Source organism: Pongo abelii, chromosome 4, assembly GCF_028885655.2.
Source record: "Pongo abelii isolate AG06213 chromosome 4, NHGRI_mPonAbe1-v2.0_pri, whole genome shotgun sequence".
Classification (NCBI taxonomy): domain Eukaryota; kingdom Metazoa; phylum Chordata; class Mammalia; order Primates; family Hominidae; genus Pongo; species Pongo abelii.
Genome location: NC_071989.2, coordinates 187739313 through 187766556, shown reverse-complemented (window position 1 = coordinate 187766556; position 27244 = coordinate 187739313). Strand labels below are relative to the sequence as shown.

The 27244-nt window shown below is 53.8% G+C and overlaps 1 protein-coding gene and 1 pseudogene across 1 annotated transcript; both read left to right on the top strand.

The window, feature by feature from the left end:
- The first annotated feature begins 3717 nt into the window (after positions 1-3717).
- Positions 3718-4811, top strand: LOC103890791 (F-box/WD repeat-containing protein 2-like; annotated as a pseudogene).
- Positions 4812-8548: 3737 nt separating this feature from the next.
- GRM6 (glutamate metabotropic receptor 6) lies at positions 8549-25868 on the top strand. The gene is made up of 11 exons (XM_002816301.3): positions 8549-8593; positions 9026-9545; positions 11904-12120; positions 12428-12563; positions 13243-13397; positions 14527-14667; positions 14761-14961; positions 16929-17074; positions 17160-17783; positions 20635-20946; positions 21995-25868. The coding sequence occupies exons 2-11, from the start codon at positions 9042-9044 to the stop codon at positions 22190-22192; spliced, it is 2634 nt and encodes an 877-aa protein (XP_002816347.3). The 5' UTR covers positions 8549-8593; positions 9026-9041; the 3' UTR covers positions 22193-25868.
- Positions 25869-27244: the final 1376 nt, after the last annotated feature.

Below are 27244 nucleotides of genomic sequence, written 5' to 3'. Positions count from 1 at the left end.
AGCCTTTATAAACCAGTCTCTGGTGCACTGTGCATTTAAACATTTCTGTTTCAAAACAGAGGCAGTTCCTCCATTATCAAAACTGTGAGCCCTAAAGTTGGTGTTCATATTGAACTTCAAGCCAATGCCATGACAAGCAATAAAAACCATATGGCCTTGTATCATGAAAACTGATGAATTCTAAACCCCAATATGATGCATTCAATTCCTTTGGAAAGCTGTTTGGGCCTTTTACTTAGGATAAGATTCAGATTTGATCAAATTACTTTATGATTTTCCTTTTGAAAATACTCCTTCTCGGCCAGGCGCGGTGGCTCAAGCCTGTAATCCCAGCACTTTGGGAGGCAGAGGCGGGCGGATCAGGAGGTCAGGAGATCGAGACCATCCTGGCTAACACGGTGAAACCCCGTCTCTACTAAAAATACAAAAAATTAGCCGGGCGTGGTGGCGGCGCCCGTAGTCCCAGCTACTGGGTAGGCTGAGGCAGGAGAACGGCATGAACCCGGGAGGGGGAGCTTACAGTGAGCGGAGGTTGCATCGCTGCACTCCAGCCTGGGCGACAGAGTGAGACTCCCTCTCAAAAAAAAAAGAAAAAAGAAAATGCTCCCTCTTCATTTATATAATGTCACAAACAGGCAAAACTGTACCACGGGTTATTTAGGGATAGACACTTATGTTATTATGCATTCCAGATTAACCTACACTTCATGCATTTCATTGTTGTTGTTGTTGTTAGTTTTGAGATAGAGTCTCGCTCTATCACCCAGGCTGGAGTGCAGTGATGTGATCTTGGCTCACTGCAACCTCCGCCTTCTGGGTTCAAGTGATTCTCCTGCCTCAGCCTCCCAAGTAGCTGGGATTACAGGCACGCACCACCACGCCCGGCCCACTTGATGCATTTCTGTGTGCCACACTCATATAAGCTGTGAACCACAGCCGGCCCACGGTGAACCACCAGCATTTTGCAGTAGCTGTTTCCAATTGAACTTTGCATTTCAATAGCTACAGTACTTTGCATTTGGCAGTCAGTCGGGAGGAACAGGCCCTGCTTCTTCGGGCTGTTCTATATGGCTGCAGGGTGCACCAGGAGAAATGCTTGGCTCAAGCAGGACTGGAGCAGGCTGAGTTCACACCCAATGCCTGCCCTGACCTTCACGCACCTCAGAACCCCTGTGATCAGTTATTGGTGTCTCCAAGCTAAGGCCTGGCAGCCTTGGGAGGGAACACAGCTGCAACGTCTTTACGTGGTGTTACAGGCAGAATTGTGCCCCCCAACAATGCTGAAAAACATTCATGTTAAAGTCCTAACCTACCCAGAATATGGTTGTATATAGAGAGAGGGTCTTTACAGAGATAGTCAAGTTTAACAGAAGTCACTGGGGCGCACCCTAATCCAATATGACTGGTGTCCTTATAAGAAGAGGAACTTTGGGGCCAGGCGCGGTGGCTCACGGCTGTAATCCCAACACTTTGGGAGGCCGAGGTGGGCGGATCACTTGAGGTCTGGAGTTTGAGACCAGCCTGGCCAACATGGTGAAACCCTATCCCTACTAAAAATACAAAAATTGGCTGGTGTGGTGGCATGCCCCTGTAGTCCCAGCTACTTGGGAGGCTGATGAAGAGAATGGCTTGGATCCGGGAAGCAGAGGTTGCAGTGAGCCAAGATTGTGCCATTGCACTCCAGCCTGGGCAACACAGAAAGTCTCTGTCTCAAAAAAAAAAAAGGGAACCTTGGGTGGGGTTCAGTGGCTCGTACCTATAATCTCAACACTTTGGGATGCCTAGACAGGAGGATCTCTTGAGGCCAGGAGTTCAAGACCAGCCTGGTAAAATAGACCTTGTCTCTAAAAAAAAATTTAGAAAGAGGAAATTTTGGACACAGAAGATGATGTGGAGACAGGGAGAATACAACAATCTACACACCAAGGAGAAGGGCCTGGGACACATCCTTCCCTCCCAGCCCTCGGAGGGAACCAATGCTGCTGACACCTGATGTTGGACTTCTAGGTTCCGAATTGCAAGACAAAAAACGTCTGTTGTTTAAGCCACCCAGTCTGTGGTACTTTGTTATGGCAATTGTAGCAAACTAATACACAGGGTAAGAGACACCTGTTTCCAGAGGAATTCCAGAACTGGAATTCTCCTAGAACAAAAAAACACATGGTTCAATATACACAAACTGCAATCTCCGTAACTCTCTCCCTTCCTTTTCTGTACAGATGACATCTACAACAAGTGGGAGAAAATGGATAGAAAGTCTCTATCCACGATATCATCTTTACAGCCTAGTGAGCAACAGCCGGACTCAGGGACCAGCCGGGTGCGGCTCCACTACCCTACCATGTTGTTGGATGTTTGCACTCTGTGCAGTCTGGTTCCTTACCTCTCTGTGCTTCTCCACCCTTCGGTTTCCTCATCTGCAATATGGGGTAATACTAACACCTACTTCAGCGTGGCATTGTGAGAATTAAGGAGAGAGATATATATGAGAGCTCTCATCGCCTACTGTAATGATTGTATTACCACTCTATTCCTAACCAGCCTCTTATGAGAAATATACAAAAGCCTAGACACTAGGATTAGAAACATTGAATTGAGGCTGGGCGCGGTGGCTCACGCCTATAATCCCAGCACTTTGGGAGGCCGACACGCGTGGATCACGAGGTCAGGAGATCGAGACCATCCTGGCTAACATGGTGAAACCCTACCTCTACTAAAAAAATACACACAAAAAAATTAGCTGGGTGTGGTGGTGGGCGCCTGTAATCCCAGCTACTTAGGAGAATGGCGTGAACCTGGGAGGCAGAGCTTGCAGTGAGCCGAGATCGTGCCACTGCACTCCAGCCTGGGGGACAGAGGGAGACTCCCTCTCAAAAAAAAAAAAAAAAAAAAAGAAACATTGAATTGAAATTTTAAAACACTAGAATTTGCCATATCAAGTTTTCCACTAAAGATGTGGACACTGATGGCAGGGCGTGGTGGCTCACACCTGTAATCCCAGCACTTTGGGAGAGTGAGGTGGGCGGATCACGAGGTCAGGGGTTGGAGACCAGCCTGGCCAATATGGTGAAACCCTGTCTCTACTAAAAATACAAAAATTAGCCAGGCATGGTGGCGGGCACCTGTAATCCCAGCTACTCAGGAAGCTGAGGCAGGAGAATCACTTGAACCCGGGAGGCGGAGGTTGCATCACTGCACTCCAGCCTGGGCGACAGAGCGAGACTCTGTCTCAAAAAAAAAAAAAAAAAAAAAAAAAAAAGATGTGGACACTGAGGCTAAATAAAGGTACAGAGACTTGCTCAAGATCACCTTGATAAAAAGTAACTGGGCCAAGATTTAGACCTGGTCTCCGTAGCCCTGAGGGTGCACCGAACCACCCCCTACAGTCTTACTGGGTGCCCTTTGCTCTTTCCCCCGGATGCCTCAGGCCCAGTCAGAGGACTACGGAGGGAGTCGTGTCCCCAAATTCTTACGCGGAAGCCCTACTGGCAATGTGAGTGCTGTGAGAGCAGAGCTGTAACAGGGGATGAGGTTACATGAGGTCACGAGGGTGGAGCCCGAATCTGATAGGACTGGTGGCCTCATGAGCAGAGGACAAAAGGACTCTCCCTCCTCCTGCACACACCAAGAAAAGGCCACATGAGGACGCAAGGAGAAGAGGATGGTCTGCAAGCCAGGGAGAGGCCCGCCCCAGAACCCACCACGCTGGCACCCTGATCTCAGACGCCCAGCCTCCAGAGCTGTGGGAAGACAAATCTCTGTTCTTTAACCCTCTGTCTGTGGGGCTTTGTTACAGCAGACCAGCTGAGGAAAACAGCCACAGGGTCTGCAAAGCTGTGGGATGTGACCACAGGGCAGTGCGCTTGTGGCATCCAGACCCACACTTGTGCAGTGGTGAAGTTCAGTGAACAGAAGCTTGTGACAGGCTCCTTTGACGACATTGTGGCTTGCTGGGAATGCAGTTCCAGAGCCAGGATCCAGCACTTCCGCGGGCACACATGGGCAGTGTTTAGTGTGGACTACGATGATATCTTGGTGAGTGGCTCTGTGGACTTCACTGTGAAAGGACGGACTTTATCTACTGGGGCATGTCTGAGCTCACTCACTAGGCACATGGCATGGGTCACCAAGGTAGTTCTGCAGAAGTGCAAAGTCCAGTCTCTCTTGCACACAGCCCTGAAGAATACCTCCTCTTAAGTGCAGACAAATATGAGCTTAAGATTTGGCCAGTTGGGACAGAAGTCAACTGCAAGTGCTTAAAGACATTGTCTTGTCTCTGAGGACAGAAGTATCCACCTGCAGCCAAGACTTCATGTTGATGGCAAATACACGGTCTGTAGCTCAGCACTCGGTCTCTACCAGCGGGACTTTGCCAACAGTTATGATGTTCTCAGGGTCATCAAGACTCCTGAGATAGCAAACTTGGCCTTGCTTGGCTTTGGAAATATTGTTGCCCTACTGTTTGGCAGCTGCCACCTGCACATCATGGACTTGTAGACCCAGAGCCTGATTAGTCACCGGCCTCTTCCAGAGTAGAAGAAATCAAAGAGGGGCTCAAGCTTCCTGGCAGGCGAAGCATCCTGGCTGAATGGAGCAGATGGGCACAATGACACGGGCTTGGTCTTTGCCACCAGTATTCCTGACCACAGTATTCACCTGGTGTGGAAGGAACACAGCTGACACCATGAGCCACCACCACTGACTGACGTTGCGTGCTAGGGTCGTGGGTTTTGGGTGCAACCTCTATGGCAGCTGACTGCATGAACCAAAGTTCTCACCTAATGGTATCATCACGCAGTGCACATCATTTATCTGTTTGCCAGGGGGCCAGGGCTTGGGGCGGGGGAGGGCTTGTTTTCCTGACACACATGTAGCATGCTAATGGGGTACATCATGGACTTCATTTGTACTTAGTTATGTTGGTGAGTGTAAAAAGATCCATTTTGGTTCATCTTTCTTGAGTGGAATATTGGTTTTATATAAAGAAAGTTAAATGATTCGTTAATCTGCTGATTGGTTGCCTATGAAATCACATTGTCTGTTATTAAAGCTTTTCACCATTAAAAAAAAAATCTCTGTTCTTTGACCCTCTGTCTGTGGGACTTTGCTATGGCAGCCCAGCTGAGGAAAACGGTCCCAGGGTCAGGGAACAACAGGACTTCTTCTCGGGGCAACCTTTTAAATGACGTCCTGCGCATTTTGTAAAAATTCTGTGCTACTTCATCGAGCCTGAGCAGCTATATCAGGGTGCTGTAAGAGGGCCCTATGGCCTGGGGGTGGGTGTCCCCAGCAGGCAGTCTCCCTGACTAGGGAGGCTGGAGAGGTGACTGCTTGTCCTGGTACAGCTCTGAGGAAGTCTGGCAACGTCTCTTCATCCAGACCCTGTTCCCCTTCTTCATCCTCGAAGTTCTAGCCCCAGGCTGCTATTTTTTTTTTCTTTTTTTGGTGGGGGCGGGGGGGGGACAGGGTCTTGCTCTGTTGCCCAGGCTGGAGTGCAGTGGCACAACCCTACCTCACTGCATGCTTGACCTCCTGGGCTCAAGGGATCCTCCCACCTCAGCCTCCCGAGTAGCTAAAACCACAGGTGTGCGCCACCATGCCTGGCTACTTTTTGTATTTTTTTGTAGAGACGGGGTCTTGCTATCTTGCTCAGGCCGGTCTCAGTCTCCTGGGCTCAAGCAACCACCGTGCCTGGCCTGCTTCCTTCCTGGCTGATGGGTCTACCAGCAGCACCAGCCCATGTGGAGGCAGCAGCACCATTGGTGTTCGTGGCTGGAAAAGCTGGTCCTCATGCAGTGGATCACGTGGCAGCTGAGCCCCGGAGAGTGCAGTGAGGAGGCCAGGGGCCAATGGGGAAGCCTGGAGGAGGTGACCCCGGGTCTTTGTGACAGCCGGGGCCCACACACATGCCCTGCTGCCTGGAGGGGCTCATGGCTCCCCTCGGGGGTGCGAGGGCGCTTGGGAGCGCAGGCTGGCAGGGCTGAGTGTGCTGGGAGGCTTACTTCCCACACACACCCCATGTTGCTCCACACAGGACATTCCGGGAGGGATCAGGTGGCCTTCCCAGGTATAGACCCCATGCTTTTCAACATCCTTGAGCCAGAGTCCATGCTAGATGCACCGGTTCACCCAGAAAACATGTTCCCAACAAAAGAGAGGGTGGAGTAGTCTAACATCCCAATCCTGGCATCGGAAGCTTTGAGTCTAACCATTGAACGAACCCCAGGAACGCAGAGCTTTAAACTAATTTTGCAATTAGAATCACCTGGTTGTTAAATGCGGGGGCTAGTCTGGAGGCTACACCGAACGGCCCGCCTCTGGGGTTAGAAGCGTGGACGCAAGCGGAAGGCAGCAGCCCGGATTTTAGTTTCCTGTGTGCTTGTCAACGGCAGCAGGGGCAGCTGAATCACAAACACAGTGTGAAGGCTGCAGGGGTTTTCTAAGCCACAGGCGTCTGAGCGGTGTGGCGATGGGGCTGCCCTACCTCTTTGCCTCTCTTCTCATCTGTGCGAGGTGCACTTTGGCCTTCTGCCCCTGCAAGGGGCTGAATAAGTTATGATGAATGTTCTCTCCTTCCTCAATCCTTGTTTCTGGGCCCCTCTGCTGCCTACACTCCTGGTTCTCCTCTAACTCCTCGGCCACCCCCTCCCAGTTTCCTTACTTCTGCTCAGACCCGCATGTTGGGGTTCCTGGGGCTCCATCCTCACTGTCTGTCCACACTCTCAGCCCCAGTGAGCTCCTGCGTCCCACGGCTTTAAACGCCACCGTGGCGATCACACTTCAGCTTTCTCTCCCGCCCTGGCCTCTTCCCTCGGTTCCAGGCTCATGAACCACGAAGCCTCCACTTTCCTGCCCAAACCCGAACTCTTGGCTTCTGCCCTCCTTGACCTGCTCAGCGCTGTCTCTGGTCCTCATATTCTCAGGGAATGCCCCAGCAGCAACGCCATCCTCCACCCCTCCAAGAGCCAAATCTCCATCAGGCCTAAAATCCTGCCACCCCTCTCCCCTTCTCCTCCAGCCCCCTGCTCACAGGTGTGCGCGCCTCCCTCCTACAGGGTGAGGACCCCCTGCCAGTCCCCCAGCTGCTGCCCCCACTTCCTGATGGTCTGTCCTCCAGACAGGGGCAGTCGCTGCCTTGGTCGTGCCAAGCAGGAGGCTGCTGTGTGCTGGGAGCTGTCAGGCTCGTCCTGAACGGGGAAGGGCCCATCCACCTCCCAAACCCAGTTTATGCAGTCCTTTGCAATGTCAGGCTCAGGGCCTGGCACCAGCCAAGCTCCCCACCCTTCCCACTGTTAAAATGGATAGGAGCAGGGCTAGACCCAGCCTGTTGACTCTGGGCTTCCACCAGGAGACGTGGTTCTGGCAGTAGAAACTATCAGGGCCTGGGAGAGGTGGGGGAAGAGAGAAAGGTGGCATGTTTCTTGCTTGCTCCCTCTACCAGTCTTGTCCAAATCCCCGCAGCCACCCTAATCCAGCCTGTCTAATGGAGCCCAAGCCGGCTCAGGCCCTCGTTCGAGGAGCCTGCTAATCCCTGTGGCTAGGAGCTCACCACCTGTCTCCAGGATGCCCTTTGCTCTCTTGGCATCAGAGAGCCAAATCCCAGGCCTCGGATGGGGGTGATGATAAAAGCATCTTTTGGCCAAGCCCCCTCACCTTGGCCTCCATGATGAGATGGAGAGTTAGGTACAGAGAGCATTGGCACAGTGTGTACCACAGCTCGAGTAGCTGCCTCAGACCCAGAGCCCGAGGAGACTTTCTACCCAGCCAGAACAACCCCTCGGGGTTCCATCCTCCCATGCAATAGGCGGGAGTGGGAGCTGCAAGGAGAGCCGGCCCCTCCCTTCCCTCCATCCAAGGCAGTGTGGGTTGGTTGTTTCATGCCATTCTGGGTGTGAATCCTGATGCCCACACATGCCAGCTGCATGCACTTGGGCAACTCAACTCACTCCTCGAGGGCTGTTTCTCGACTGCAGGGTGTTGTAAGTTCGCTAATACTAGAGGCTTCTCCCTCCTGACCCCGTCCTGCCCCTCGCTCCTCCTCTTGCTCGGGCGCTCCCAGCTCAGGCAGCCCCTGCCCCCTGCAGGTTCTGCAAGGAGAAAGCTGGGGAATGCCTTAGGCAACTGCAGTCAAGAGCACCAGTGGCCAGGACAGAGAGACAGAGACAGAAAAGGGGTCAGAGACAGAGAGATAACGGCAGGGGGAGACAGGAAGGGACAGAGACAGAAAAGATTTCCAAGAAGAGGACAGAGGCAGAAAGCCAGAGACAGAGACTGAGGGACAGAGACCTAGAGGCAGAAGACTGAGATAGAGATGGACAGAGACTATGTGTCAGACACAGCCCCAGAGAGACAGCCAGACAGTCTGAGTCAGACGCAAACCAAAGGCAGGAAAACAGGAAACAGACCCAGAGATTAGGAGAGGGAGGGGAAGGAGATGCGGGGAGAGCCAGCACCGCCACCCCCCACACTCAGGAGGGGTCTCCACCCTCAGAGCGGTCTCTCATCCCTCCCTAGAATCCTTAAATCCTCTCTCGCTCAGGGCCTCGGCCGCATCTGTCACAGACTTGTCCTGAACCGACAGCGGCTGGCGCAGGTGACTGGCTGGGGAGAGAGCCTGGGTGTGCGCTGGGGATGGACCCCGAGGAAGAGGGGCCAAGCTGTCGGGAAGTGGCAGGGCTGGAGGTGTGGAGGCAGTGGCAGGGCTGGAGGGGTGGAGGCAGTGGCAGGGTTGGAGGGGTGGAGGCAGTGGCAGGGCTGGAGGTGTGGAGGCAGTGGCAGGGCTGGAGGGGTGGAGGCAGTGGTCGGGCGGAGGCAGTGGTCGGGCGGGACCCCGGGCAATAGCGTTCAGCGCTTGTAAGAGCGAGACGGAGGCCTGGGCAGGCCGGCTGAGCTGACTCCCCAGAGCCAAAGTGGAAGGCGCGCCCCGAGCTCCTCCCCAGGACCCCGGAGTCCCTCCCCGCGCCCCGAGCCCGCGCTCTCCTTCCCCCGCCCTCAGAGCGTTCCCCGCCCCTCTGTCTCCCCGCAGCCCGCTAGACGAGCCGATGGAGCGGCACCGGAGAGCCCGGGAGCCGCTGCTCGTGGCGCTGCTGCCGCTGGCGTGGTTGGCACAGGCGGGCCTGGCGCGCGCCGCGGGCTCCGTGCGCCTGGCGGGCGGCCTGACGCTGGGCGGCCTGTTCCCGGTGCACGCGCGGGGCGCGGCGGGCCGGGCGTGCGGGCCGCTGAAGAAGGAGCAGGGCGTGCACCGGCTGGAGGCCATGCTGTACGCGCTGGACCGCGTTAACGCCGACCCCGAGCTGCTGCCCGGCGTGCGCCTGGGCGCGCGGCTGCTGGACACCTGCTCGCGGGACACCTACGCGCTGGAGCAGGCGCTGAGCTTCGTGCAGGCGCTGATCCGCGGCCGCGGCGACGGCGAGGAGGTGGGCGTGCGCTGCCCGGGAGGCGTCCCTCCGCTGCGCACCGCGCCCCCCGAGCGCGTCGTGGCCGTCGTGGGCGCCTCGGCCAGCTCCGTCTCCATCATGGTCGCCAACGTGCTGCGCCTGTTTGCGGTGAGGGCCGCGGGGCCGGGCTCGGTGTCCAGCGTCTCTCTCCCGTCCTCGCCCTGGGGTGGCCCAAGTCTCCTTCCTTTACTTCTTCTGGAAGAGTCTCCGTTTTAATCACTCGAATTCACACAGCGTCAAAGAAGCCCTGTCAGTTGGGCCCGAGGCAGGCCTGAATCGGATCCACCCAACCCCTCCAGCCGCCCTTGTCTACCCCGCCCCGCAAGGGCGCCCCTTCCCGGGCGGGTGCCACCTACGCCTCTGGCCGGTTGGCTGGGGAGGGCGGCCTGACTTCAGTCCCCATTTGGCGGCGTGCTCGGGTGCCCTTGTTCTGGGCACACCCCCTGCAACCATACAAGGTGCTCCCGCCCCCTGGACCTGCGGACCGCCCAGTGGTATTTCAACTTTCAGTTTTATTTGGAACCCGGGCCCTTCCTTCTTCCAGAGCAGTAACTGGGACGTGTCCCTGGGCTGCTATGGGGGGTGGATAGGCCGGAAAGGTCTGGTCTTTCTCTTTTTTGATCATTTATTTTCAAAATGTCTGCCTTGAACCCTCCCTCAAGGGGCGTCTGAGAGCGGGGCGAGGCTTTCCCTTCTGAGCGCTGGTCTCCTGCACCCTGCCCTGCGCAGGTGCCCGGGCTGGCCCTGCTCTGTCCTCAAATGTAGGGAACCGTCCCGTGAGGGGCAGCGTGTTCCTTGCAGTCCTAGGGGCCAGCAGAATCGGGATTAGGGGGCTTTGGCATACAAGTTTGGGGTTTTCGATTTGGTCATTCACTGGGGGTTGTGGGACAATTTTTCTGGGGTTTTGTGGCGGGAGGGGCCTGTGTGCATCCGGCTGTCTGTGAAGCAGGAAGGCCTAGCTTCCATCTGCCCAGGGGAGGAACCTCTGTTTCCTGAGAGCTTCTCCGACTCTCCCGGGAGCAGCGTCTGTGTTTGCTCCAGGCGTGCGGGGCTGCTCCCCATCGTCTGCGCACATGAAAGCCCCCATCCTTGTTTCCTCGGATTGGCAGTGTTGATGTGACACCTCCACGCTGGCACCAGACAGGCTGTGTGGCCGCCCAGGGGTTTTTCACCCACCTGTATGTGTCCCCTGCCCTGCCTAGAGCTCTAGTTTCTGTCTCTGTCTTCTAGATGGAATGCAGAGATTCCAGACCCCAAGGCCTTCAGGGGCCCAGATGGGGACTCAGGCGGGCAGGATTCTGTGAGCCCAGGGCCCGCTGCTGCCAGCTCAGCCCAGACTGAGGTTGTGCTGCCCGACTAGAAATGCAAACATTAATAAAAACTGTGCAAAACACAGCCACAGGCAAGATGCTGCAGTTCCTGGTCTGAAAGAACTACATTCATTTCCCAGCCACATGAGCGTGCTGGCAGGCATTTTAAATTAACTTCCCTCAGGAGGTCCAGGGGACATGGGAGGGTTGTTCCCAAACTCAAGTGTCCAGGAGAGCTGGGAGGACCACAGCATTATTCACTGAGCTGTGGCCACTGGGCCTTTCTCGTCTCTTGGTCTCCTCGGTTGTTTCTCTCTCTTTCTCTCTCCTTCTTGTTCCTCTCCACCCCCACCTTCCCTCTTTCTCTCTCTCTCCCTGCCACTCCCGGCTTCCTTTTCATGCTCTCTCTATACTATCCTGCTTCAAACAACCCTGGACCAGCCCCGCTCCCTCCTTCCAGACACTCCCCCTCTCTGGCCTTCACACCAGCTCCTGCTATAGCCCCTCTTGCCCTGGAGCCCCGTAGCCCCCTCTTGGTGGCCTTCTCAGCCCCGTGCCTCCGCCTCCACACTCCCCGGTCAGTTCAGCCTCTGAGCGCTGCTGTTAATCACTCTAATGCATGCAGAGAAACCCAGTTTCCAACAAACCCCATCCCAGGCCAGACATAGCCTTAAATCAAACACCCCCTGCTGCTCCCCTGTCTGCCCTAATCCCTCCTAGGGCTGCCCATCCCTGCAGACCACCCCTTGGTGTGAATCAAGAAATGTGCTTTCCCCTGGGGCTGACTAGGACAGGCGGATGCAGCTGGATGGGCTGCAGGCCCTCTGCTGGGGGGTTCTTGTTCAGGACACACCTTGTACCAGTGTACGTGGCGGTCCTGCCCTCTCCCCAGCCCTGCGTACCTCCCACACGCACGACATTCACGGAATTCTCAGGCCCACTCGCAAAACACAGACCTTGCCCACAGCTTCCTGCCTTTCCAGGTGGCTGCTCCAGCTGGCCCCAGGTCCCCACCCCAACCCTTCCATGCCCCATCTGTGTCCCAGGTCCCTGCCGCACACCTTCTGTGCCCCGTCCATTCCTGGGCCCCCGTTGCCCTCCCTCTCTCCAGTTACTGACCTCCATCCACAGCCCAGCTGTCCGTCCTGCCCCACAGATACCCCAGATCAGCTATGCCTCCACAGCCCCGGAGCTCAGCGACTCCACGCGCTATGACTTCTTCTCCCGGGTGGTGCCACCCGACTCCTACCAGGCGCAGGCCATGGTGGACATCGTGAGAGCGCTGGGATGGAACTACGTGTCCACGCTGGCCTCCGAGGGCAACTATGGCGAAAGCGGCGTTGAGGCCTTCGTTCAGATCTCCCGAGAGGCTGGTGAGCTGGGGGCTCCGAGGCACCAAGGAGTCTACATAGTGTGGGCCCGGGGCCCTCGGGCGGGGCAGAAGCAGAAAGATGGGGAGCCCAGGTCCATGCTGGGCCGAGGTTGCCTGGCTGGTGCTCCATGTGGGCGGGGCTTCTTTCTTTTGGACGACTCAGCCCCGCCTCAGGCTTGGCGGAGGGTGCAGGCCAGACTTCACCCCTGCAGACCCTTCAGCCAGGCTACGCAGTCCTCTGCAGCGGTGGCCAGGTGGGTGTGTGGGTGGGTGTGACAGAAGCTGACTCTGGCACCCCCAACACCCAGGGGGGGTCTGTATTGCCCAGTCTATCAAGATTCCCAGGGAACCAAAGCCAGGACAGTTCAGCAAGGTGATCAGGAGACTCATGGAGACGCCCAATGCCCGGGGCATCATTATCTTCGCCAACGAGGATGACATCAGGTGAGACAGTGGCACAATCACCGGGCTCCTGGGGCTCTCCCTGAGGGTCCCACCCCTCCTCTTGCACATGGCTGCCTTACACACCCTCCCTTCCTCCCTTTCCCCTGCTCCCTGCACCCCGCACCTTCCCTGCTGCTGCCTCTGAGTCTGGTGCCCCCGGCGGCGAAGCAGCCTGGTGTGGGGAGATGCCGCAAGCCCAGACTGAATAGCGCACAGAACATGTGTCTGTGTTTACAGCTCCCAGGGGTGTCGGGAGGGACCTGTGGGCAGATCCCAGTGCAGAAAAGGAGCTGTGAGGGAAGGAGCCCAGGGTCCGTACAGAGGCTGCAGACCCCAGCCCGAGACCCACCGGCCCGAGTTCATCTCCAGCCTAGGAGGCTGGGCGTGACGCTGGTGGAGGCATGTGGGGAGGGGGTGGCTTCGAACTGGATTTTCCCCCAAGGAGTCCCTCTGAGCCCCCCTGTACAGTGGGTTACAGTGGGCAGAGCAAGTGGGCAGGCCTAGGATCAGAGGAAAGCCCAGGGAAAGTGCCCTAAATGCCTCCAGCCCCGTTTTTCCTGAGAAACAAGGATCTGGTGAGTGATTATAGAGCAGGGGAGATGGATAGAGTGGGAAGGGATGAGGGCCGAGCTGGAGGAGGCTCCCAGGCCCTCCCTCACCCCAGCCCTGCTCCTACCAGGCGGGTCCTGGAGGCAGCTCGCCAGGCCAACCTGACCGGCCACTTCCTGTGGGTCGGCTCAGACAGCTGGGGAGCCAAGACCTCGCCCATCTTTAGCCTGGAGGACGTGGCCGTCGGGGCCATCACCATCCTGCCCAAAAGGGCCTCCATCGACGGTGAGTCCAGGGGCACTGCATCCACCACCCCACGCGTCTCCCCAGCACCCCCTCTTGTGGATGCCCATTTTCTGCATCTGTGTAATTGGTGCCGTAATCCAGATCCCTTCTCAGATCCCCAGATCCTATGATTCTGATAATCTGTGGACGCGTCCCTCCAAGCAGTGCTTGACTGGGATGGTGTGCGAGGAAAAGCACGCTCCACTCACTGGACGGGGAGGAATTGTCGGTTTTTTGGGTTTTTTTCTTAATTTAGTGCCTGTATTTCTAGTGCTTCCAAAGACATTCTAATCTGAGGGTGAGGGTGGGAGGGAGAGAAACCAAGGATACGTAATATACCATCCTGGTGATCAGAGTGATGAGGCCCTTGCACCCCCAGTCCCACCTGTGGATCTGGATGAATCCAGCAGGAACAGATGGCTCACTTTACAATAGGATTGTTCATTTTCCCCAAGGCTGGACTGAGGACACCTTGATGACATCCTTCAGGGCTATTTTATGAAACACAGACCCTGGAAAGGCTGAGTCCTGGCTGCTAGGGCCTCTTAGCCTTAGGGGGATATACACCATCACACCTTTTATTTCAGCTACGTTGCATTTGGGTGCAGGTGGCAGCCTGGACTGAGAGTAGTTTTAGCGATAAAGGCATCTCATCACAAGACACGAGGTCTGAGAATTGGCGACTTTAGGCGTGGGGCAGTGAGTGAATGATGCTCTCCAAGCCCTGGGCTCTGTCCATTCCTTTGTTCCACCATTCCCTATGGTTGCCTTGGGTCTTCCTGCTTATGGTCTCATAGTCACAGGATGGCTGCTGAGGCTCCACCCTTTACATCTTCACAGCAGCATCCTAACAGGAAAGAAGGAGTAGGGATAAAAGTCTTTCAAATGGTGAGGCTCTGAGTTTGCATCAGCATTTAAATGCTACCCTGGAACCTCCAGTTGGCTCTGAGTCCACCAATCAGAACTTGGTCACCTGGCCACTCCTAGCTCACCTGGCCACTCCTAGCACACCTGGCCACACCTAGCTCACCTGGCCACTCCTAGCTAAAAGTGAGCAAGTGGCAGAGACACAGGAGAAACATAGCTGGCTCAAGTCAGCGCCACCCTCCCCCTTCTTCCCTCTCTGTAGGATTTGACCAGTACTTCATGACTCGATCCCTGGAGAACAACCGCAGGAACATCTGGTTCGCCGAGTTCTGGGAAGAGAATTTTAACTGCAAACTGACCAGCTCAGGTACCCAGTCAGACGATTCCACCCGCAAATGCACAGGTGAGAGCTGCCCAGGGTGGTGAGGGGGAAGGCGGGAGGCCGGGTTGGGTGCATGGGGACCGGGCACACTTTCTCTGGGCATCCCTAGGACAGGCGAGGAACGCATCGGCCGGGACTCCACGTACGAGCAGGAGGGCAAGGTACAGTTTGTGATCGATGCGGTGTACGCCATTGCCCATGCCCTCCACAGCATGCACCAGGCGCTCTGCCCTGGGCACACAGGCCTGTGCCCGGCGATGGAACCCACTGATGGGCGGACGCTTCTGCAGTACATTCGAGCTGTCCGCTTCAATGGTGAGTGGGTGCCTGCACCCCTGCAGCAGTGAAGGGCAGCTGGGGGGCTGGATTTGTCTGTGAGGCCTGGGACGACCTCAGGGTGGAAGGGCTGGGAGAGGCTGAGTGGTCTAATGGGGGCGCCTGGGGCTGAGTGCCAAAGACATGAGACAAGTTCTGGTCCCCACTTTTTAACACTGCTCCTTCCCCAGGCTTCAGTGTTCCCTGCGCTGGTTTGCACAGTTCAGATGCTGGGGAGCTTCTCTGATCCCTTCTGCCAGGAACCCTCAGTGGGTCACACCACACTCCCCTCCAATGCGCAGAGCTTGAGGGCATCTGGACCCTGGGGGTGCACGTGGGGCACAGTTAAGACTGCATGGGGCGCCTACCCAGGGACATGCCGCCCACTCTGAGTCATGCGCTGGGCACAGGCGTTGGTCTGACCTGTCCCTTAGCACCAAGCTTGGTGTGTGGTCAGGGCTCAAAATTGTGTCTTCTGAGAAGACCCCAGTGGACTCAAGCTCTGTCCATGGTTTGTGGAGAGATGACTTTCTGTTCAATTACTGTCCTTCACACAATTCAAAACTCTGCTCTTCTGCTAAACACTCACTCACCACCTTCTCTCCGCCATGCTCTCTGCTAATCAATTCAACTTAATATGACTCCAGAGCAGCTCTGCAGGCTGGTGGAACAAGCTTGTAAGAAAAATAGAGCTCATTGTTCAAGTCATTCTAATTTCATACTATCACTCAGACCTCCCTCCATGTCTGAACTCATCCTCTCGCCTGGACAGTGAAACTTTTTTCATTTTTAATTGTGATAAAATGCATATAATATAAAATGTATCACCTTAACCATTTTTTAAGTGTAGAGTTCAGTGATATTAAATACATTCAGTCTGGGCGCGATGGCTCTCTCCTGTAATCTGAGCACTTTGGGAGGCCGAGACAGGTGGATCACTTGAGGTCAGGAGTTCGAGACCAGCCTGGCCAACATGGTGAAACCCCGTCTCTACTAAAAATACAAAAATTAGCTGGGCATGGTGGCGGGTGCCTGTAATCCCTGCTACTCGGCAGTCTGAGACAGGAGAATTGCTTGAACCCGGGAGGCAGAGGTTGCAGTGAGCTGGGATTGTGCCACTGTACTCCAGCCTTGGCGACAGAGTGAGACTCTGTCTCAAAATAAATAAATAAATAAATAAATAAATAAATAGAAATTCACAATGTTATGCAACCATCACCACCATCTATCCGCAGACCTCTTCATCTATGAAACCATAATTCTGTATGCATTAAACACTTCCCCATCCCCTCCTCCCGCCAGCATCTGCAACCACCGTTCCACGGCCCCTCTCTATGAATTGTCTACCCTCGGTACCTCCTGTGGTGGAATCAGACACTGTTTGCCCATGTGTGACTGGCTTGTTTCACTGAGCATCATGTCCTCAAGGTCCATCTATTTTATAGCATGGTCAGAACTGCCTTCCTTCTGAAGGCTGAATTGCATCCCATTGTATGAATGGGCCCCATCGTGTTCGTCCATTCTTCTGTCAGTGGACACTCGGGTTGCTTTCATCTTATGGCTGTGTGAATAATGCTGCTGTGAACGTGGCTGTACAGGCATTTCTTTGCCACCCTGCTTTCTAGTCTTTTGGGTATCTACCCGGGAGTGGAATTGCTGGGTCATGTGTTTAATTTTTTGAGGAGGCTCCATACTGTTTTCTGCAGCGGCTGCAGCCTTTTCCCACCCACCGTGCACAAGGGTTCCGATTTCTCCGCACACTCACAACACTTGTTGTTTTCTGGTTCTTGGATAGAAGCCATCCCAATGGGTGAAGGGGGCTCTCCCTGCAGCTTGGATTTGCACATCCCTTATGAGCAGTGATGTTTGTTAAGCTCCTCCTTTCTCCTGCTGGTCCTTGGGGCCTCGCCAGGAGGCCAGCTCTGCTGGGCTGGAGGACCAACGAGGATGACGGGCTCTCTCTCCAGGCAGCGCAGGAACCCCTGTGATGTTCAACGAGAACGGAGATGCGCCTGGGCGGTACGACATCTTCCAGTACCAGGCGACCAATGGCAGTGCCAGCAGTGGCGGGTACCAGGCAGTGGGCCAGTGGGCAGAGACCCTCAGACTGGATGTGAGTGTGCAGACCGAGCCCCGGGTGGGCATGGGTCCAGGATCCCGGAGGCAGAGGCCCCCAACCTGTGTTTTGTGCGTCCCAGGTGGAGGCCCTGCAGTGGTCTGGCGACCCCCACGAGGTGCCCTCGTCTCTGTGCAGCCTGCCCTGCGGGCCGGGGGAGCGGAAGAAGATGGTGAAGGGCGTCCCCTGCTGTTGGCACTGCGAGGCCTGTGACGGGTACCGCTTCCAGGTGGACGAGTTCACATGCGAGGCCTGTCCTGGGGACATGAGGCCCACGCCCAACCACACGGGCTGCCGCCCCACACCTGTGGTGCGCCTGAGCTGGTCCTCCCCCTGGGCAGCCCCGCCGCTCCTCCTGGCCGTGCTGGGCATCATGGCCACTACTACAGTGGTGACCACCTTCGTGCGGCACAACAACACGCCCATCGTCCGGGCCTCGGGCCGAGAGCTCAGCTACGTCCTCCTCACCGGCATCTTCCTCATCTACGCCATCACCTTCCTCATGGTGGCTGAGCCTGGGGCCGCGGTCTGTGCTGCCCGCAGGCTCTTCCTGGGCCTGGGCACGACCCTCAGCTACTCTGCCCTGCTCACCAAGACCAACCGTATCTACCGCATCTTTGAGCAGGGCAAGCGCTCGGTCACACCCCCTCCCTTCATCAGCCCCACCTCGCAGCTGGTCATCACCTTCAGCCTCACCTCCCTGCAGGTGGGTCCGTAGGCTCCCGAGGGCCAGGGCAGGGAGGGGGACTGTCCAACTTAACAAAGCAGAAAAGGCCAGGCACAGCGGCACACGCCTGTAATTCCAGCACTTTGGGAGGCTGAGGTGGGTGGATCACCTGAGTCCAGGAGTTTAAGACCAGCCCAGGCAACATGGCATGACCCTGTCTGTGTCTGCAAAAAAATATGAAAATTAGCCAGGCACGGTGGTGTGTGCCTGTAGTCCTAGCTACTTGGGAGGCTGAGATAGGAGGATCACTTTAGCCCAAGAGTTGAAGGTTGCTGTGAGCCAAGATCGCACCACTGCAATCCAGCTTGGGCGTCAGAATGAGACCCTGTCTCAAAACAAAAAAGAGAAATGCTGTTTTTAGAGTCACTCTTTTCTATTTTGGTTCCTGTGGGGTTTTTTTTTTTTTTTTGAGACGGAGTCTTGCTCTGTCGCCCAGGCTGGAGTGCAGTGGCACGATCTTGGCTCACTGCAAGCTCCACCTCCCGGGTTCACGCCATTCTCTTGCCTCAGCCTCCCGAGTAGCTGGGACTACAGGTGCCCACCACCACACCTGGCTAATTTTTTGTATTTTTAGTAGAGATGGGGTTTCACAGTGTTAGCCAGGATGGTCTTGAACTCCTGACCTCGTGATATGCCCACCTCGGCCTTGCAAAGTGCTGGAGCCCCTCCCCTCCTGTGACAGCAGCTCAGTTAGGGCCACCATCTACCCTGCTGGGTCCTTGAAGGAAAACAGGGCAGTAAGGTGGGGAGTGTGGGCCTCCAGCGATCTTTCTGTACAACAATGAAGTTATTTTCATAAAGCAAGCATGCTCTTCCACAATTTGACTCACATATGGAAATAGGACAAAGAGTTATCTGACCGGTTTTCCTGTTTCCACAAGGGACTCTCTGCTGCCCTGTTCACTGGGGCAGTGTGGATGAGAGGCACAGGGTCCAACATTTTACTGTGGAGTGGAGCATCGAATTCCATCCAGTGGCCAGTGTTTTGTGCTGGCCATTAAATCGTGGAGCTCCTTTGGGGGATTTTCCTAAGACAGTAAAGTTATCACAGCCTTGGAGACAACTCCTGGAGTCTGGGGCGCCCTGGATGTTTTCTGTGTGAAGAGTACGAGAGACAGATGGCTTGGGGACGGTGACCTGGTGTGACACTGCAGGGCCAGCTGGGTTCTCAGGGCCAGGTGGAGATGGCCTCAGTGCAAACACCTGCTCACCCGTTTGGGCATGGCACTGTCCACTCCTGGCGAGCCCCTTCTCTATTGGTTCCACACACGCCACGTGCCTCAGGTCATGCAGTTCTCCGTGACTAGGAGGTGCTCCCGTCTGCCTCCACATAACAGGGCCTGAGTGTCCCCTGGTCAGGTCCAGGGTCTCCCTGTGCCGCACATCCTGAGAAGGTGCCCTCTACGTCCCGGCCTGAGGTGCTCCATGCTCCCCCACCCCCAGGTGGAGATGCTTAGACCCCATTGGGGACCCCCAGCTCTCCTCCCCAGCCTCAGCCGTTGCCCGCCCCACACTGTACCCTCTTTTCCAGATACAAGGGATCTTTAAAAAAACACAAGCCTGCAACTGGGCTAGGTGTTTTTGCCATGACTACCACATCATGACGGGCTGTGAAATGGCATCTCACTGTGGTTTTAACTTGCCTGCACTTAGTACCAGTGCGCCAGCCATGGGGCTTTCCTCTCCTGGGCTCAGCCTGTTCCTGTCCTTTGCTCATTTGCTGTTATTTTGCAGGAGTCCGTTCCCAGTGAGGCGTGCTCGCGCGCTCTCCGCTCCACGGGCTGCGGCATCTGTGGGACATTTTGGTTGTTACTGCTGTGCAGCCCTGGACTTGCGTTTTTGTTTCTCATGAGCAACTTTTTTTTTTTTTTCCCACCTGGAGCCTTGTTCTAGTAGGAACTTCCAAACTTATTTTGGAAGTTGGTCTCGATCTCCTGACCTCATGATCCACTTATTTGGAAGGTCCTTTGTTCAGGGGTCTGCTGCCTTTGGGAGAAGCACAAAAAGCTGCTTCTTCTGGGTGGGAAGATGACTGCAAAGCATCCCTTCCAGTAGGATCACATGGCCCTGCTCCAGGTGCTCGGCATGGCACTGGCATGCAGGCTGGATTCCAGCTCCACTCCCCGCCCCCAATCAGGCACTCTCGTACAGTGAACAACCTGCACAAACGTGTGGGGCAGCCCTTCCAGGGTCCCGCCTTTATGCAGGTGGCTTCGTTCCTGTTCCCCAGCTTTCCTTGGCTCGAGGTTGTGTTTCCTGTCATGTGAGGGAGTGGTAACTCATCTCCTCCCTGTGAGGGCCTGCACAGACTCCAATACTCCTCAGCATCAGCTCCCATTCCTGCTCCTCCCCACTGAGTGCTCCTTTGTTTCTCTTGCCTGTGATGTGCCCTTATTTTGAAGCTCACTACACGTGAGGAGGCTAGAGAGGTGATGCGAGTAGGGCCTCAGTTCCAGAGCTTCCGGCCACAGCCGTCTACCCTGAAGGGGTGCAGTAAATGGCATTGGTAATGGCTAGAATACAGGAAGAGGACACCAAGCTGCCCCTTATGCACACTGCACTGATGTTGCCAACATACACGGGCAGCACAGCCCTTCTCCGAAGCTGCCAGGTCGCAGGCCTTTGGACGGACCCCTCTTGGGCTGCCCCTCCCTGGGCTGCCATCCCCTCTTCTCCACTGAGTGCTCCTGAGAGCTACCACGAAGAGGTGGAGCATCCCCTCCACAGGCCAGAGCCTCAAGGGGATCCTGACCTGCAGGGGCCTCTGTCAGGGCTGGAATGGATTTGTCCCTGGAAAGTGCTGTGTCTGATGCAGTGTTGGCTCCTGCAGGTGGTGGGGGTGATAGCATGGCTGGGGGCCCGGCCCCCACACAGTGTGATTGACTATGAGGAGCAGCGGACGGTGGACCCCGAGCAGGCCAGAGGGGTGCTCAAGTGCGACATGTCGGATCTGTCTCTCATCGGCTGCCTGGGCTACAGCCTCCTGCTCATGGTCACGTGCACAGTGTACGCCATCAAGGCCCGTGGCGTGCCGGAGACCTTCAACGAGGCCAAGCCCATCGGCTTCACCATGTACACCACCTGCATCATCTGGCTGGCATTCGTGCCCATCTTCTTTGGCACTGCCCAGTCAGCTGAAAAGGTAATGAGGTCCCCAGGAGGTCTCGCTGCCTGTTTCCTGCCTGTCCGGCTGGTTGATTCATTCATGAGATTAAATGCTTGTTCGTGCTTTTGTTTATCCCATATCCGGCTGCTTGTTCATTCACTCATTCTCTTCTTACTTTGTTCATTCATTCGCTTAGCCAAGCTTCTAACCCCTCTTCTTAACTTCCACTCTTCTTTTTTTTTTTTTAATCATTTTCATTTCTTTGAGAGATATTGCCTCACTCTGTCACCCAGTTACAGTTAGCTTGTTTTTTTTAATTCAAGTTCTTCATATGCTTTTTTTTTTTTTTTTTTTTTTTGAGACAGAGTCTCACTCTGTTGCCCAGGCTTGAGTGTAATCTTTGTAATCTTGGCTCACTGCAAGCTCCACCTCCTGGGTCAAGTGATTCTCCTGCCTCAGCTTCCCGCGTAGCTGGGAATACAGGTGCCTGCCACCACGCCTGGGCAATTTTTGTAATTTTAGTAGAGATGGGGTTTCACCATATTGGTCAGGCTGGTCTCAAATTCTTGACCTCAGGTGACCCATATGCCTCGGCCTCCCAAAGTGCTGGGATGACAGGTGTGAGCCACTGAGCCCAGCCTTCATGTGCTTTATAACTGCCAACCCAGTAATACGTCAGCCCATTGCTGCATCATTTATTCACGTACGCAGCAGAATATTTTATGCATGTGTCATCCATTTATTTGCCCATCTGCTCCTGAATTCTGTCTCTGCCCGTTTATTCATTTGTATGTATTTGAAACATGCTCATTCGCTGACATGCTCTGGCTCCCACTTCCCCAGGTGTCTCTCTCTGTTAATAACCCCTCCTCACCCCTCCCTCCTGCCCACACCAGAGCTGCATGGAGGCTGCCCGCCCCTCAGGTGCCGGGGCCTCTGCTCATACTGTTGTCCTGGTCTAAGTGCTCATTCCCAGTTCCCCAGCTGAAACAGACTCAGCTCCAGAGTATGTGGTGAGGACTGTGTGGGGCGGGGCAGGGAGAGCAGGGCTGAGTCCCATCTGGTCCCCTCTTCCATGGCCTAGATCTACATCCAGACAACCACGCTAACCGTGTCCTTGAGTCTGAGTGCATCGGTGTCCCTCGGCATGCTCTACGTACCCAAAACCTACATCATCCTGTTCCATCCAGAGCAGAATGTGCAGAAGCGAAAGCGGAGCCTCAAGGCCACCTCCACGGTGGCAGCCCCACCCAAGGGCGAGGATGCAGAGGACCACAAGTAGCAGGGCAGGTGGGAACGGGACTGCTCGCTGCCTCTCCTTTCTTCCTCTTGCCTCACGGTGGAAGCTATATAGAGCCCGGGTCCACAGTGAACAGTCAGAGGCAGGGAGTTCGCGAAGACCACGCTCCGCATCGGTGGGGCTGGCCTTGAGAAGGAACTGGACCCAGCTCTGTCCCGATTCCAGCATGTGAGCTTCATGCTTCCTCACCACAGACCAGACTCGCTACCCATGGTGGGAAACAGCCACCGAGAAGGTTCTAGCTCTAGAGAGGGACTAAACTTATTCTCTCATCTGAAGTCCAAAGAGGATGATGAAGCCCTGGGCTTTGCCTGGTTTGAGGGAGACTTCCTCCCCTCAGTCAACCCCCATAACCTGGGGATTGGGCAGTGTGGAAGAACGTGCAGACCCCAGAATGAAACATGGGGTTGGAGTGGAGGAGAAGCTGTCTCAGCAAGAGGAGACCTGGGGCTATGCATCTGGACGGAGGCACTCAGGCCTGGGTAGGATTCCTCTGGCATGGAGGGAGAGACCCTGGGTGAGACCCCTGTGAGCATGGGAAGGGCCTGCAGTGGGCGCAGGAGTGAGCTGAGGAACTGGGGTGTGCCCCCATGAGATTCCCAATGCCATGGGCTTTCCCCCCATCCCCCTGGGATTGGGCAAGGTCAGACGTAGAGTACAGCTGTTTTCCTCCCCTGTGCGTACTCCCTTAAATCACCCCCAAACCTTGGCCAGGCATGGTGGCTCACACCTGTAATCCCAGCACTTTGGGAGGCCAAGGCAGGTGGATCACCTGAGATCAGGAGTTCGAGACCAGCCTGGCCAATGTGGTGAAACTCTGTCTCTACTAAAAATACAAAAATTAGCCAGGCGTGATGGTGGGTGCCTGTAGTCCCAGCTACTTGGGAGGCTGAGGCAGGAGAATCGCTTGAACCTGGGAGGTGGAGGTTGCAGTGAGCTGAGATTGTGCCACTGCACTCCAGCCTGGGTGACAGAGCGAGACTCTGTCTCAAAAAAAAAAAAAAAAAAACACCAAAAAACCTCCCAAACCTGAAGAAATTCAGATACACGTGTGTAGTGTTAGTGATGTGAGAACAAGGAGCAGGGTTCCATTTGTGTTGTGTTCGGGTTGGGGATGGGTTTAGGAGCTCCAGGTTGGGAGCAGTGACAGAGAGTCATGGCCGTGGTGAGGGTGAATCCCAAGTGGGTGGCTCAGGACGGGTATGGAAACCCTTCATTCCCCATAGGTACTGGGAGGTCCATTTGCAAGCTGAGCACCAGGCCTGCGGGGGAAGAGGCTTGGGCTGCAGAGGCCCGCACATTTTCATTGATAGTTTTTACAGAAAGCTTGGTTTAAGTTACGGAATTTTGTGTTCCTGGGAATAGAATTTACATTTGTTAAATTGACCACTGTTTCAGATCAGTATACATTCTCTAGTCTGTGATGTCTGGAGCTAGTTTTGAGGGTGAACCACTCTTTATCCAACGTACAAACTTTCCCGTACAGCTTCTCTGGTGCGCAGTTGGTTTTGAGCTTGGGACTAGGTGTTTCTGCAGGTTTTAAGTAATTAATTTAAAAGCTTCTCCTCTGACCAACATTTTTGTTGCGCTACTGACTCTCCTCCACATTTGTTGTGTTCCTAGGGCTTCTCCATAGTGTGAATTAGGACGTTTCATTTGTTGCTGAATGCTTTCCAGAATGTATTTATTCCATAGGGTTTCTCTCCTGTGCAGCTCTCTCATGGGTAATGGGGCGTGTTTTCTTGCCAAAGGCGGTTCCACACTTGTGACTGTATAGGGCTCTTCTCCTGTATGAACTCTGAGATCAGTGAGCTCTGATCTCCAAGGGAAAGTTTTCCTGCATTTGCTGTTTTCTCATGTCTCTCCCAGTATGAATTGTTTGGTGTGCAGTGCGCTCTGACTCTTCTAGCTGAAACTTTTCCACATTGTTTTACATTCATGTGGTTTTCTCCACTGTGAACTCTGATTCAGAATCAGAAGCAGTTCTTAGTAAAGGCATTTCCACACTGATCGCACCGAGGATTTCTCCCCAGTGTGAAGCTCCTGGCGTAGAGTCCTGGCTTCCCGCGACGACTTTCACACTCTGCCATGTTCATGCCTGCGGGCCCCTCTAGCAGGAACTGTGATGTACCCACCGCGAGGCCCATCACTCCTGTGGCTTTCTCACATTTGGTCACTTGCAGGTTATCTCCACAGCATGCACCATTCTGTGTACAGTGGGGCATCCTCTCTTACTGAAGATGTTATCATATTTAGTACATTCACAGAGAAGTACTCTCCTTCCCGAATTTTCTGATGTATACAAATAACTGACTTCCACAAGAGGGCTTTTCCACACTCAGTGTGTGCATAGGATTTCTGCCTGTGATCATTTCTTTTTTTAATTATTTTATTTTTTTCAAGATAGGGTCTTGCTCTGTTTCTCAGGCTGGAGTGCAGTGGCACGATCATAGCTCACTGCAGTCTTGACCTGGGCTCAAGCAATCCTCCCGCCTCAGCCTCCTGAGTAGCTGGTGCGCACGACCATACCCAGCTAGTGTTTTAATTTTTTGTAGAGACGAGGTCTCACTATGTTGCCCAGGCTGGTCTTGAACTTCTGAGCTCAAGTGATCCTCTTGCCTCCACCTCCCAAAGTGCTGGGATTACAAACATGAGCCATCGCACCTAGCCTCTTTGATCATTTCTGTGGTGTTCAGTGGAGGTTGACAGCTCCCCAAAGATTGTCCTGTTTTTTGCCTGCATGGGTTTGAATTATTTGAGGTCCAATCAATTTATCTGGACTCCTGAATAAAGTTTTGTGGGTTTTCTTCTATGTGTGGAATTTAGAAGGCATTCTTCCAGTGTGGTTTCTCTTATGTCGAGTGAGAGCTGACCTGCACCTAAGGTTTTGTCCCATTTGTTGCCCTTGAATTATTTGTATGAATTATATGTTCCAGTGAAAATGGAGTTCTGGGTTGGAGGCTTATTCCATGTTTACACAATTAAAATTGCAGTGCTCCTCTCTGGGAGAGCTCTACAACAGAGTAAGACTACGTTTTGATGTAACCTTTACCCATCTGTTTATAAGGTCTCACCTGTGGTCCACTGTGTTGAGACTTCTAGAGAAGAGCTTCTGTATAGTAATCATATTCTTAGGCTGTCTCACTTGTGTGAATCTTCTGACACATTTATTATAGCTTTGTCACATTTCTTATCCTTTTTGCTCTTTAGAAATTTCCCCTTAATTTATTACATTCATTGCTTACTGTAAAGAGTCCAGGTAACTGACTTTATTCAGTTACTCCCTATTCAATAAATTTAACTTTTCCCAAAAGTTTGATTTAGGTCTTCGGTTGCTCCTTTATACAGATATTGTTTCATAAAACTTCTTCAAAAATGGAATAAAATGCACAATTCCAAGTGAATCTTCTCATCATTTTATAGAATGAAACTGCTTCACAAATACTCTTTGTTATATTGATACCTTTGTTTCTAAATGTGAAAAATTCCAAACTAAATATTTTCCATCTCTTGGGCTTTGACGGGGGAAAAACTGCTGTAGTATGGACAGCCAGAGTGGAATACTGATGGTTATTACAAGTAGCTTGGGGGGTTTCAAAAATGACATTCCACCCTGTGGAGAAAAGGCTGAAGAAATGTTAAGGGATAGGAACCAAGAAGGAATAAGGCTCTGATAAGAAGAAACTGACCAGTTGGATAGAATTCTAAAAGGCACGCAAGGGTGTAGAGAAGTAAATTCATAAAAGGACTGGATTTGGCTGAGTGCGGTGGCTCATGCCTGTAATCCTGGCACTTTGGGAGGCTGAGGTGGGTGGATCACTTGAGGCCAGGAGTTCAAGACCAGCCTGGTCAACATGGTGAAACACCATCTCTACTAAAAACACAAAATTAGCTGGGCATGGTGGCACATGTCTGTAATCCCAGTTACTCGGGGAACTGAGGCTGGAGAATTGCTTGAACCTGGGAGGCGGAGGTTTCAGTGAGTTGAGATCGTGCCATTGCACTCCAGCCTGGGCAACAGAGAAAAACTCTGTCTCCAAAAAAAAAAAAGAAGACTGAATTTGAAAATTGTAAGCCTCATCACTTCATTTGTGGATTACTGTTTTACTCTATTCAGGCTGCTATAAAAGAGTACCATAGACTCAGTGACTTCTAAAAAACTGGCCATTTCTCATAGTTCTGGAGGCTGGGAAGTCCAAGAGCAAGACACCAGTGGATCTGGTGTCTGGCGAGGGCTGCCTGCTTGTTCTTAAACAGCACTTCCTTGCCGTGCCCTCATATGGTGGGAGGTGTGAGGGCACCCTGGGGTCTCTTTGATAAGGGCTCTAATCCCATTCCCGAGGGCTGTACTTTCATAACCTCCCAAAGGCCCCAGCTCCAAATACCATACACTGGGGGTTAGGATCTCACCATATGAATTTTGGAGCAACATAAATATTCAGCCTATAGCAATTATTCTGTCAGAACACTAACTAGTCTTTCTGCTTCTTGTATTTTTTCCCTCTTATTCATCCTACATAGTAATATAAAAAAATCACTGTTCCATGGCACCGTGGTGCTGTGGTCCCATTGCTAGGGTCCCAGCCCTCTCCTGTCACCTCCATCTGGCTGTGGTTTATTCTCAAATTTACCTGCAGACTCTCCTAACAGAAACAGCAGAAAGGGTACATTAGTCTAGGGGAACATGGCCCCAGGCACTGTTCACTGATACAATATGCCAGATTGAGTCTGATCAGAGCTCTCAAATACTGAATTTACCTGTAGTATCAACATCTGAGTTATTTTTCCCATTCTGGTCTGCAGACAGGTAAGACAGGTAAAACTTCCAGGGCACACAGACCTTGTCTTGCCCATGCCCTGTGTACTTCTTTAAGTCAGCTTTCACAGCTTGACCTTGCACTGTGTCATGGTTAAGTCTTCTTGAGGTCAACTCCAGCTCTGCTAGATGAGTGACCTTGGGCAAGATACTCATTCCTCCCACAGTCACTGAAAGCCAGAGTCTCCTTAATGCACCCTGCAGAGGTGCCCAAATTG

What these genes read in the sequence shown, in the direction of transcription:
- GRM6 (XM_002816301.3), top strand. Translation starts at nt 9,042, where the DNA reads ATGGAGCGGCACCGGAGAGCCCGGGAGCCGCTGCTCGTGGCGCTGCTG. An exon ending in TTCCACCCGCAAATGCACAG is followed by an intron (nt 14,668 to 14,760) that starts GTGAGAGCTGCC and finishes TCCCTAGGACAG; the next exon opens with GCGAGGAACGCATCGGCCGG. An exon ending in TCGAGCTGTCCGCTTCAATG is followed by an intron (nt 14,962 to 16,928) that starts GTGAGTGGGTGC and finishes CTCTCTCTCCAG; the next exon opens with GCAGCGCAGGAACCCCTGTG.